General features: G+C 37.9%; 1 protein-coding gene across 2 annotated transcripts in view; it reads left to right on the top strand.

Moving 5' to 3' along the window:
* The first annotated feature begins 3,632 nt into the window (after positions 1 to 3,632).
* The window catches only part of snrnp200 (small nuclear ribonucleoprotein 200 (U5)), a 15,258-nt gene continuing 6,426 nt past the window's right edge, over positions 3,633 to 12,464 (top strand). For both annotated transcript variants that reach the window (XM_008335904.3, XM_008335903.3), the window contains exons 1-27: positions 3,633 to 3,913; positions 4,584 to 4,747; positions 5,045 to 5,216; positions 5,297 to 5,489; positions 5,585 to 5,640; positions 5,768 to 5,866; positions 5,945 to 6,097; positions 6,588 to 6,687; positions 6,766 to 6,902; positions 6,988 to 7,065; positions 7,278 to 7,451; positions 7,530 to 7,667; positions 7,974 to 8,129; positions 8,234 to 8,404; positions 8,546 to 8,739; positions 8,857 to 8,980; positions 9,100 to 9,249; positions 9,354 to 9,596; positions 9,682 to 9,870; positions 10,030 to 10,227; positions 10,682 to 10,834; positions 10,935 to 11,015; positions 11,389 to 11,472; positions 11,626 to 11,732; positions 11,805 to 11,923; positions 11,996 to 12,150; positions 12,381 to 12,464. The exon at positions 12,381 to 12,464 ends at the window's right edge or, in 1 of these variants, runs on beyond it. In XM_008335904.3, coding sequence (XP_008334126.1) covers positions 3,869 to 3,913; positions 4,584 to 4,747; positions 5,045 to 5,216; positions 5,297 to 5,489; positions 5,585 to 5,640; positions 5,768 to 5,866; positions 5,945 to 6,097; positions 6,588 to 6,687; positions 6,766 to 6,902; positions 6,988 to 7,065; positions 7,278 to 7,451; positions 7,530 to 7,667; positions 7,974 to 8,129; positions 8,234 to 8,404; positions 8,546 to 8,739; positions 8,857 to 8,980; positions 9,100 to 9,249; positions 9,354 to 9,596; positions 9,682 to 9,870; positions 10,030 to 10,227; positions 10,682 to 10,834; positions 10,935 to 11,015; positions 11,389 to 11,472; positions 11,626 to 11,732; positions 11,805 to 11,923; positions 11,996 to 12,150; positions 12,381 to 12,464 — 3,717 coding nt within the window. In that variant the 5' untranslated portion in view covers positions 3,633 to 3,868. The remainder of the gene's footprint in view (positions 3,914 to 4,583; positions 4,748 to 5,044; positions 5,217 to 5,296; positions 5,490 to 5,584; positions 5,641 to 5,767; positions 5,867 to 5,944; positions 6,098 to 6,587; positions 6,688 to 6,765; positions 6,903 to 6,987; positions 7,066 to 7,277; positions 7,452 to 7,529; positions 7,668 to 7,973; positions 8,130 to 8,233; positions 8,405 to 8,545; positions 8,740 to 8,856; positions 8,981 to 9,099; positions 9,250 to 9,353; positions 9,597 to 9,681; positions 9,871 to 10,029; positions 10,228 to 10,681; positions 10,835 to 10,934; positions 11,016 to 11,388; positions 11,473 to 11,625; positions 11,733 to 11,804; positions 11,924 to 11,995; positions 12,151 to 12,380) is intronic.

Below are 12,464 nucleotides of genomic sequence, written 5' to 3'. Positions count from 1 at the left end.
GTGTTATCAGAAGAAACCCTGACCACCTGTCCAGGTTCGCTGTGCTCCTCTCACTTAAACCAGGCTCCATTTTGTGCCAAAATGTAGACCCTGCCATGTGTCAGACATCCTTGTAAATTAGCTTTTCCAGGATTTCTCCTTGGTCACTAAGTAACACTTTCACAGTAACTCACACAGTCACCGTATGCACACACACTGTCTCTTGAACTATTCTGTCTTCATGTACAGACACTGGTTCTGAACTCGCACTGTGCACAGGGTGTTTGGTTGCTTTTGTCTTTTCAGTCTTTACCTACCTCATAGCTGCTGTGTTTAACTTTTTTGTCCTCCTACTATGTTTTCTTGGGTTTGACTTTAGCAACAGATGATCATCTCTACCTTCTACAATCAATACAGATTCATCTTTCCCACCTTTGAATCTGCAGCAAATGAAACTGTTTCCAACATTGGTGACCATGCAGACTGTTTCTTTGATATTATATGAGTAGGTCTCAATCTGTACAATCGCTTGTACAAAGAACGTGTGAATGTGCAAATAAGGGCCAACTCATCATATTTGTCATAATCAAAAAAGAAAATCAAGATAATTTAAAAGAAAAACAAGATAATGTTCAGCTGCAGACTGCCCTGTCCCACAGTTAAATACAAATAATACATGATCCTGTACAAGGAAGGACAGAAAGGATGAAGGGAGTCTTATTGGAAGAGTGATTGGAAGAGGCTGTTTAATATCATGGCTGTGCATATCATACCACTGGTCAGAATAATCTATGTTACTAAAAACTTCTAGTCCTATTTTATATAACAGGCTAAAGGTTGCTCCCCCATCAACCTTGATAGCAATCTGTTTTCTATCACATATTATCAAAACATCAAGGAACTTGAGTCATCAATCACAGTTGCTACATGTGTCCACCAAAGTTAGGTCAAGTTTGTGCAGATTAATCCTCAGGTGTGTGACAAAATGTACACCAAGTTCATTCCATCAGATATTGCACAAATGCTGCACAAAAGTACCTGGACTTCTTTGATTATGACTAATGGTCCGTCAGTCAGGAGTCTACCTTGGAAAAAAAGTGAGAAGATAAGGTTTCGCAAAACTATTTCAAGTTCTGTAATCCATCATAAAGGCAGATTTTTTAATGGTAAAGGCAGGGATTACTTCTAAAATGAAAATCTTCTGGTTTCTTCGTATGGTTCCTGGTTCACGCGGCAGAAATTCACACTTCCTGGTACGGCCCCTCATTCCTGGTGATGATAACATGCTTTGTTTGAAGCCCAGAGCTGTGTGAACCATACACAGCCTGAGAGGAGGAACAGCAGCCTTCCTGACAGGCCTGGTCAGTCATTTTAGATGTTGTAAGAGAAGCCTCATCATCACTTATCATAGGCTTTCAGATTGTTTTATTTGCTGAGTGACAATTGTTACCTTTTTTTCATTGATGTTAAACTGATGTCAGAGCATGAACTCAGCACATCAGTGGAGTATGTGAATCTTTTTTTATCATTATTATTAAATACTGTCTGTGGAGAAACCCCGGTTTATCAGCACATGTTTACAGAAACACAGAAGCATGCCAGAGCTAGACTTACAAAAATGTAGATTTAAAATTCTCATCTGTCCAAAAACCAGATGGCAAAATGACTACAGAAGCCTTCAGGGCAGGTCCACAGGATTGGTCTTGATGAGAGTCTACATAAACAGATGAGAACACACTTTTCAGATTTGCTTAGCAAGCACCAAAACTAGTCCAGTTAAATTTGAACCTTTTAATGTGTAAATGCAGACAGACTATGGACTGAATTTAAGGATTTGCATTCACAACACTCATCTGTCTGAAGACTTCTCTGGAGAGTTTGTCATCTGGTCAGCTATTGTTCCGTGTGTCAGCAACAGAGCTCCGTTAAAAGGATGTTAGCTAGTGTGTTTGGGTGCATGTCCCTGTGCAGATGTGTGTTTAATGGCTGCTGCCTGACACAGGAAAACCTATTAGTATGTATGTGACGTGTTTAACGCCTCTTTTTATTTTATTTAATCTCTGTAAGGATGTGAGTGTTCTTCATTGAAAAGGTAAACTATGTATCGGTTTGAGGTTTTCTTTCTGATTCTTAGTTATATGCAAATTTGTACAAAAAAGAGAAAAAAAAAAACAGTCAATATTTATGTATTACAGATAATCTTGCCACCCAGCATTAAACAGAATAGTACTGTGTAAATAAACATGTACAGAGAGACATTACAATACCTTGGTGTGTGGTGATTTAATAAAAAATAAATTAATACAATTTATTGGTGTATAGTAGTGACCATATACTGTACGAATGAAATCATATTGTGCCATACATCTACATGCATGTAATCGGTATACCAACATAATAATGTATATAAAAGTATGTTCAGTTTATTTGAATAACACCTTTTTTTCAATTTAGGAAGGTCACCAAGTCAAAAAAGTATGAACACTGCCAGGTCTAGACTAAAAAGTCAAGTTAGGAAGGTTATAATTTATTGCTCAAAGGCCAAATCATATCAAGACTGCCATTCCCACATACTTAGATCTACCCCAGTTTGTATACAGGGCACAAAGTTTGCCATTGTTATATCTCTCCACACTGCCCTGGCACACATGGACAGCAGCAACACCTACAGTATGTGAACAAACTAGGCTGTAACAGCTCACTGCCAATCATGGACTATAGTAACAGAGCATAGAACAATAGGATGACAGGGCATATTTCTTGTGTTTGACTTGGTTTGCTTGTTATGTTTGTAATGCTGCACATCAGCAACTTCTGTCCGTATATCAGATGTTTGGAAGTAAGCTATGCTTTGTAAAACATAAACACATACATTTGAAATGATCTTTAACACATTATAGTATTTAAACAATCCTCAATGAAAAAAAATCTGTCCACTCATTAAAAACTCTGTGGACAATGTTAATTTATCAGCCCTTGGCATGTGTAAATCACAAAGACTGAGGTAATTGAGAAGCTATTTTTTAATATAAAAGGTCCTTTTTCTCTGCTCTAGACAGGCTATACACCAGCAAAGGTAATTGTGTCTGTCGCCATCTAGTGGCATCAATTGAAAATAGGTTTCATGCAGTGTGTGCATGTGAGGACAACACGCAGGAAAATGCTTGCAGTGCCTTATCTCCTTTTTATGAAAAATGGAAAATAAGGGACTACATTAAATAAAAAGTATTCAAGTAATAACACTCTCATTACAACGTATAAAATAAATGAAACTAAAGATGACGTAGAATAAGTGTTAAATGGAGTACTGGCCATGTTCATCCCTAGTCACTGTTCTTGGTGCATTAGTGTGCTTTTACAGTTTAGTTTGATCTCTGTTTCCGATGACAAAACTAAAAACTAAACCGATGGCCCTGTACCTAAAAAGCAGTGAAAAGACGAAGGATGGAAGTGATTTCTTTTTATTTATTTATTTTACAAAAAAACATAACATGCAGATTAAACTAAATTACAGACGAATTCTAAATAAAAATGCTTGTTAATTATGTGCCACCCACTCTATATAACATTAAATGCTTGGAAATGACGTAAATTTGGAGGGTACTTCGGCTCCGGGTAACTTTAACTACATTGACCCCGGAAGCGGAAGTTGGTCTTCGGCGGTAGCGATTTGTCGTTTGCTAGGCCATTGTAACGCAACGTTTGGGGAACGCATGTTATATGTGTTTGAACTTCTGACTAAACCAAGAGGGGGTTTAACAGAGAGATTTTAGTTCTACTGTAATGTTTAATTTGTTCTTATAGTCACACTATTTGCCGAAAATTCCGCAACTGTTACCGGTGGAATTCTAAAAGATAAAGGAAGCTTAAAGTTGAAACCAGCGGCAACATGGCGGACGTTACTGCTCGGAGTCTGCAGTATGAATATAAAGCGGTGAGCATATAATACGGTCTTAAAACTTCAAAACGTTACCTAACACGATTACAAATTTATGTCGAAGACACACTGTTTTTTCAATAGGTGTTTCGGTTGGGTATTATGCCATATTTTTGTTACGGCTAAAGCCAGTTTAACCGCTTGCTAGCCAAGTAGCTTGGCCTACTTAACTCGGAAGGTGTAAAAAAACGTACAACATTAGAAAGCTAGCTATAGTAGGTAAACGTAACTTTCGTTGTTTTAACCGTCTTTCAGTTAGTACAGGCTGATAGACGCTAATTCATCATTGTTGTATTTTTCTTTTTTATGTATTTTCATTAGTTGACAAACGTTTGAAAGCATAGCTCATTTTGAATATTTTGTTCATTTATTTATTTCAAAACGTAACCTATTATAATCCTTATTGAAGAAAAATGGATTGGAAGAGTTCTAAAGTCCCAGAATAATACTGTTTTGCCACACGAGTATGAGCCAATCTTGCTTTCTGTATGGGTTATGTTGATATACTCATTATGGAAGCTCACAGAAAGATGCAGTGTAATGCCTGGTCAGTAAACCTCAGCAGTTTATGTTCTCAACCTCATTCATATTTGGACACGAGGCAGTTTAGGAAGGCAATGCTGAACAAGCTTGTTGGCAAGTTTTTAATTCATTTTATTTTTTGTAGAACTCAAATCTTGTGCTACAAGCTGATCGCTCTTTAATTGACCGTACACGACGAGATGAACCCACTGGAGAGGTGCTGTCGCTGGTGGGGAAGCTTGACGGTACAAAAATGGGCGACAAGGCTCAGAGAACCAAACCTCAGAAACTGGAGGAGAGACGAGCCAAGTGAGTAATAATTTGTCTACTAAATGTCACAAGTTAAGTTCAAATCCATGTTGTTCTTCTTTACTATTTCAGTCCACTTGACACCTGTTTAGTTTAAGGGTAATTCTGACACACAGCTTAATTCCGATTGTTTGTTTTACTAATCACCTTTCCAGAAAGAGCAGCAGCATTGAAAACACAGTTTTTGTATTATTGTAACTTGATTTTAAATAATAATTTATGTTGTATATCATGCACATTACTTTGATTAATGAGCCATAATAACCATTTTTGCTTTGTTTGTTGTTGCTTGTGTAGGAGACGAAAGAGAGACGAGGACAGACATGACATCAACAAGATGAAGGGTTTTACCCTACTTTCTGAAGGCATTGATGAAATGGTGGGCATCGTGTACAAGCCTAAAACCAAAGAAACCAGAGAGACTTATGAGGTGCTCCTGAGCTTCATCCATGCTGCTCTAGGAGATCAGGTCAGTGATTTAAAAACCTCAGGTATTTTTGTGACGTGATATTTGTTTCTTAACTTGTGTTTTTGTATGATTGACAACAGCCACGTGACATCCTTTGTGGAGCAGCAGATGAGGTGTTAGCAGTGCTAAAAAATGATAAGATGAGAGATAAAGATAGGCGACGCGAAGTGGAGCAGCTTCTGGGGCCTGCCGATGACACACGGTATCATGTTCTGGTCAATCTGGGCAAGAAAATCACTGACTATGGAGGAGACAAGGATTTACAGAATATGGGTGAGTGCATTTATGTGCTGGATGTGATTTATGCCACACAGTAGTATATTTAGAACTTTTTGCATAAATTCTCACATTCCCCTTTATTTCCACAGATGACAACATTGATGAAACGTACGGTGTAAACGTTCAGTTTGGGTCTGATGAAGAGGTGAGGATGAGAATTTGTTTTGGCCATTCTTACAGACTTCTAAAACTAATTTTGGTTTTGGTGTTATTCAAGTGTTCTTTTTTATTTGTTTTTATGTGCTGCATTGGTCATTGTTTTATTGTCATAGGAAGGAGATGAAGACAAGTATGGTGAAGTACGGGAAGAACACTCGGATGAAGACAGTGAAGGAGAAGAGGCTGATGTGGGCAGCACCCTTACGGCTAATGTAAGTGTAGCATCAATATTCTTTTGGAGTTAAATGTATAGATAGTAAATTAAAGGGACAAATTGATTTTTTTTGTAGCTTGGTGCTGCAGGAGATGTAATGACAGTGAAGAAAAAGGACCTTCATCCTCGAGACATCGATGCTTTCTGGCTTCAGCGTCAGCTCAGTCGTTTCTATGATGATGCTATTGTCTCACAGAAGAAAGCAGATGAAGTTCTCGAAATTCTTAAGGTATAATTTAACTTTTTATATATATATTTTTGCATTTTATTTTATGTAAAAAATGTGCACATAATATGAATAAACAATATAAATTAATAATAAAAACATTAAGTAAATAGAAACAGTCTTTTAAATTATGAGTGTATTTACACTAAAATAGTTATTTATAAATCACTGCTTACCCACTCACGTAGATTGAAGCATGTAGTATAGCAACATTTAAGCACAATAGACAAAATTAAAGGAAATTAAATGAAGTTATACAAGAGGCCTGAATCAGAAATTAATAAAATACAAGTGCAATTATCTATTTACAAAATAACCCAGTGGTAAACACCTTAGTGTAGCTCTGCAAAGTCAAGTGTCTTATTTTTCAAATCTGTTTTTTAAAACTAGATAATCTGCGTAGTATGCAGCTACACTTCGGTATTTAAGTGAACTTGCTTATCTCATTTGTGGCATTAACTTGACGTATACCCCTTCTATTTGTAAACTTCAGACTGCCAGTGATGATCGAGAGTGTGAGAACCAGCTGGTGCTGCTGCTAGGATTCAACACCTTTGATTTTATCAAAGTCCTCCGTCAGCATCGACGCATGAGTATGTCTGGTCTTGTGCCTTTCACATTGTTTTACTTGATTTGATTCGACATACAGTGTTTTCACTTTTCTTTAACAGTCCAGTACTGTACTATGCTGGCAAGTGCTCAGAGCGAAGCAGAAAAGGAGAAAATTATAGCAAAGATGGAGTCTGATCAGGAACTGTCCAAGATTCTTTACCAGCTACAGGAAACAGAGAAGGAGGACATCATTCGGGTAAGATTGTCGATCGTGACCTGACAGCTGTGCTGATGTGCGTATATTTTTCTGACAGACATGGTTGTCGGATTTTTGTTTATAGGAAGAACGATCTCGTCGAGAGAGAGTAAGGAAGTCTCGGGTAGATGACCTTGAAGTGATGGATATGGACCATGGAGAGGTAAAGGATTTAAATATAAAATATTTTTTGTATATTGGGCTTTAATGTGTTTTAGGGATTATGATCAGAAACATTTAGAAATTATAACATTATTGCAATAAAAACCTATATTATACATATTATTACATAATGGTATCTGTTATTCTGAGCTTGAATAAATGACGGTGACTAGATATTTAGGTGTCAAGACTTATTTTTTCATTTCCTCACAGTCCGTGGCTCCTCGGCAGCTGCTGGACCTGGAAGATCTGGCCTTCACCCAGGGAAGTCACTTCATGGCCAACAAGAGATGTCAGCTGCCTGATGGCTCTTTTCGCAAACAGCGTAAAGGTTATGAGGAAGTTCATGTCCCTGCCCTTAAACCCAAGGCTTTTGCTGACGATGAGGTTTGTGTATGGTTTTAGTTGACATTTTTTTAACGGTGTATAAATGTGTTTTCAAAATATCAAATGTTATGTCATCAGGTCCTCGTTGCTATTGAAAAACTTCCCAAGTATGCTCAAGCTGGATTCGATGGATTCAAGACCTTGAACCGCATTCAGAGCAAACTGTTCAAGACCACAATGGAGACTGATCAGAATTTGCTTGTTTGTGCCCCAACTGTAAGTGTCTTTGTACTAATACACTGCATTGAAGGCATGGGTGTAGATTAGTTACTAAAAGTTATTAAAATTAATTAGAATGCCTGCTGTAAAATCTGGACTGACAGTCAATTTGTCTTGGCATGCTCTATCCCACAAAAAATGAATTTAGTATTGGCTCTTTATTAAAAGTTGTCATAAGTTATGTTCGTTTGGCCTTGACGAACCAATGAACGTTCCCACTTTCTTGACTTTTATTTTTCAGAAGCAATGTGATTTTTTTAAGCAGTATGTGCGTCTGTTAAACTTGGTTATTGGTGCACATAGGGAGCTGGAAAGACCAATGTTGCCTTGATGGCTATGTTGAGGGAAATTGGGAAGCACATAAACCTGGATGGAACCATAAATGTAGATGACTTCAAAATCATCTATGTTGCTCCTATGCGCTCACTGGTACAGGAGATGGTGGGAAGTTTTAGTAAGGTGAGTCCCTTTCTCTGTCCATACATGTATGTACTTGAATCCTGTCACATTATGTTTAAGAAACAATAATATAAATATGAATTCAAATTCATTTCAAATCACAGCGTTTAGAGAGTTATGGCATCACAGTGTCTGAGCTGACAGGAGATCATCAGCTGTGTAAAGAGGAGATCAATGCCACACAAGTCATTGTCTGCACCCCAGAGAAATGGGACATCATCACCCGCAAGGGCGGAGAGCGCACATACACACAGCTAGTGCGCCTTTTAATCATTGTAAGTACTTTTTATTAAAAACTTATAAAACTTCTTCATTGACGTTCTTCAGTATTCTTTTATTTAATCACAAAGCTATTTTTTGTTTTTTCTCACTGCACATATTTTTCTTTTTTCTGACATACTGTTTTTTTAACACAGGATGAAATTCACCTTTTGCATGACGACCGTGGACCAGTGCTCGAGTCTCTGGTAGCCAGGACAATCCGTAATGTGGAGCTGACACAGGAGGAAGTGCGTCTGATTGGCCTCAGTGCCACTCTTCCCAATTTTGAAGATGTGGCCACATGCCTGCGTGTTAATCCTGCAAAGGGACTCTTTTATTTTGACAACAGGTTTGGCAAACATTGACTGTTTGTTGTTTTTATTATTGTTTTTAGGTTTTAATTCTCAACGACTAAGTAGTTATTATAGTTTTATTTAAATTTCAACTGTTCTTGTTTCCTTTCTAGTTTCCGTCCTGTGCCTCTGGAGCAGACGTATGTTGGCATTACAGAGAAGAAGGCCATCAAGCGTTTCCAGATCATGAATGAGATTGTGTATGAAAAGATCATGGAACATGCCGGAAAGAACCAGGTGATTCCTTGCTTTACTTAAAAATCCCGTAACAAACTTTGCAGCTGTCCATACTAAATGCTGAGATAAAATGTTCTGGCAGTTGTATAAAAAAACCTTTACATCTTTGCTTCCTACAGGTGCTGGTGTTTGTTCACTCAAGAAAAGAGACCGGGAAAACTGCCAGGGCAATAAGAGACATGTGTTTGGAGAAGGACGCACTGGGACTTTTCCTTAGAGAAGGTTCAGCCTCCACTGAAGTGTTGAGAACAGAAGCAGAGCAGTGCAAGGTCAGAAAATCTCCCTAAAAATTCAACAATTTAATTTACATTGATCATTGTGGTTAAATACATAGTAACTAACTAGACTCACCTACTGGACTTTTTATTTACAGAATCTGGAGCTGAAAGATTTGCTCCCATATGGGTTTGCAATCCACCATGCTGGTATGACGAGAGTTGACCGTACGCTGGTGGAAGATCTGTTTGCTGATCGTCACATCCAGGTTTTGGTGTCTACTGCCACTCTGGCATGGGGTGTTAACCTTCCAGCACACACAGTTATTATTAAAGGAACACAAGTGTACAGTCCAGAGAAAGGCAGATGGACTGAGCTTGGAGCCCTGGACATTTTACAGGTCAGTCCCTGTTTGATTTTTGCTTACTTTTTTTGATTTTTCTTTTGTTAACCTTGCTTTAAAAAACATTGAATTGTGATTTTAGATGCTTGGTCGAGCTGGTCGTCCGCAGTACGACACCAAAGGAGAGGGAATCCTCATCACATCGCATGGAGAGCTGCAGTATTATCTGTCGCTGCTCAACCAGCAGCTGCCTATTGAGAGTCAAATGGTGGGGAAACTGCCTGACATGCTCAATGCTGAGATAGTATTGGGTAACGTGCAGAATGTCAAGGTTAGTCACCAACACATATCTTGTTATGGCTATGATTACCTTATGACATTAATTAGTCATTTGTTTTTATAAATTAAATAGTTATCTATGCAGTAACATTTACATGAAGTATTCTAGCCTCTGTATAAATACTTTTTGTACTACTACTTCTTGTATCAGGATGCTGTGAACTGGCTTGGTTACACCTACTTGTACGTGCGCATGCTGCGAAACCCAACGCTGTATGGTGTGTCACATGATGACAGTGGGACAGACCCATTGCTGGAGAGACGCAGGATGGACCTGGTCCACACCGCAGCTAATGTCCTGGATAAAAATGGTCTGGTCAAGTACGACAAGAGGATGGGTGGCTTCCAGGTAGACAAATGTTGCTTTTGTATAGGCACTGTATTGTTGTAGAGATCAGCTGCATGTGGACCCAAGAAACAAGAGATGACTTGTTGTTATTGTACTGATATCACATAGTGTTTGTTGATGTCACTGTTGCCTTGTGTCTTGGTTCATTTTAAATTTACACTTGTTCATAAGTAGTTTCTTGTTCTTGATTCCACATATCTAAAATAATTGGTACATTTGTATGAACTAATGGACTTAGTTCATACAGAATTTCTGTGTAATATTTAATACTATATTCACTGTTAGGTGTCTTAAAGGAATCACCTTTAAGACACCTAACAGTGGAATAATAAGGAAACCTTAAAGGAATCTATATTATGCTACACATGTATTTTACCACTGTGGAAATCTCTAGTCTGTGTTAATTTTGTTTCTAGTTGTAAAAAATCTTATTTGGTTTTTTCTATGAATGTAGGTTACAGATCTGGGACGCATCGCCAGTCACTTCTACATCACTCACGACTCCATTCAAACCTACAACCAGCTGCTGAAGCCCACTCTCAGTGAGATTGAGCTCTTCAGAGTCTTTTCACTTTCTTCAGAGTTTAGGAACATCACCGTGAGAGAGGTAGGTTCAATTTAAAGATGGACACAGTAGTTTAAAAATACTTCTCAACACAGTCCTGAGACATGTTACTTGGTTAAAAACAAACCTTTTCATCATTTAGGAGGAGAAGCTGGAGCTCCAGAAATTACTGGAGAGAGTTCCTATTCCTGTAAAGGAGAGCATTGAGGAGCCCAGTGCCAAGGTAACAAAACTGATCTAATAATAAAGATAATATTGAAAATATAAAAAAAGGTTTCAACTAAAAAAAGGAGCAGTTATCAATCCAAATTATCATTTATATTTGTTTAACCATTAGGTCATTTTTGAACAGTTTTGCTATTATCTTATATTTCTGGAAGACACAAGGCTTCATTCATATGGTGTTGGTAGAATTAGAATCAGAATTATTATCCAAGACATATTTAAAAATATATTCCCATTATTAACTATTACCCATCTAACACAGACTACAAAACAAATCTCTACCTTTATGAATGACATCAATACACTATTAAAAAGTTATTGGGCAGCAGATTAAAATGCAACAATGTTAATGTATTCATATTCCATTCCAGATAAACGTGCTGCTGCAGGCCTACATCTCTCAGCTCAAGCTGGAAGGGTTTGCGCTCATGGCAGACATGGTGTATGTCACACAGGTGTGTTCAAGTGTTTGAAAGATGCATATATTATTAACATAAGAAAAAAGAAATTTGTACCATAACCTATGTTTATGTCTATTTTTTGGTCAAGTGGAGAGATGAACAAAAAGAAATTGTAGTTATTTGTTTTCTTCTTTTTTTTCCCCACAGAGTGCCGGTCGGTTGATGAGAGCCATTTTTGAGATTGTGCTGAACAGAGGCTGGGCTCAGCTGTCTGACAAGACCATGAATCTTTGCAAAATGATTGACAAGAGAATGTTAGTCTCCTTTTGTATTTCTTTCATGCACTTTTTGCTAAAAGCAGGTCACCAATCTGATATGTTTTTCAGGTGGCAGTCAATGTCTCCACTGCGTCAGTTCAGAAAGCTGCCAGAGGAAGTGATCAAAAAGATTGAGAAGAAAAACTTCCCCTTTGAACGTCTGTATGATCTCAACCACAATGAGATTGGTGAGTTTTTGTTCCACCACCTGTTGTTGGTCTATTTTCTGCTCAACCCTAAAAGAGTTATATTTTTTCCAGGTGAGCTGATCAGAATGCCAAAGATGGGAAAAACCATCCACAAATATGTTCACCAGTTTCCCAAACTGGACTTGGCTGTGCATCTGCAGCCCATCACCCGCTCCACACTGAAAGTGGAGCTCACCATCACTCCTGACTTCCAGTGGGATGATAAGGTCAGTGGTAAAAATAGAGGACTCTGATTTTGTTTACATTTGAATTGAAGTTTGACAGTAACCATTAAATAAAACATTTATTTTCATGTTTTTGCCAATTTCTTTCTGGAAACTCATGAAAGGTTGAGCTGCTCAACATCTTTTTGAACAAGCATCCCTGAGTGTTTATGTAAATAAATAAAATAACATCCAAAAACTTCAAACCAATGGTTAATGTCACCTGTGCACAGATTCATGGATCTTCTGAGGCTTTCTGGATCCTGATTGAGGACGTTGACAGTGAGGTCATCCTTCACCATGAGTACTTCCTGCTG

Source organism: Cynoglossus semilaevis, chromosome Z (genome assembly GCF_000523025.1).
Source record: "Cynoglossus semilaevis isolate Cse_v1.0 chromosome Z, Cse_v1.0, whole genome shotgun sequence".
NCBI lineage: Eukaryota > Metazoa > Chordata > Actinopteri > Pleuronectiformes > Cynoglossidae > Cynoglossus > Cynoglossus semilaevis.
The sequence above is the reverse complement of the archived record's forward strand: the minus strand, read 5'-3'. Positions and strand labels throughout refer to the sequence as shown.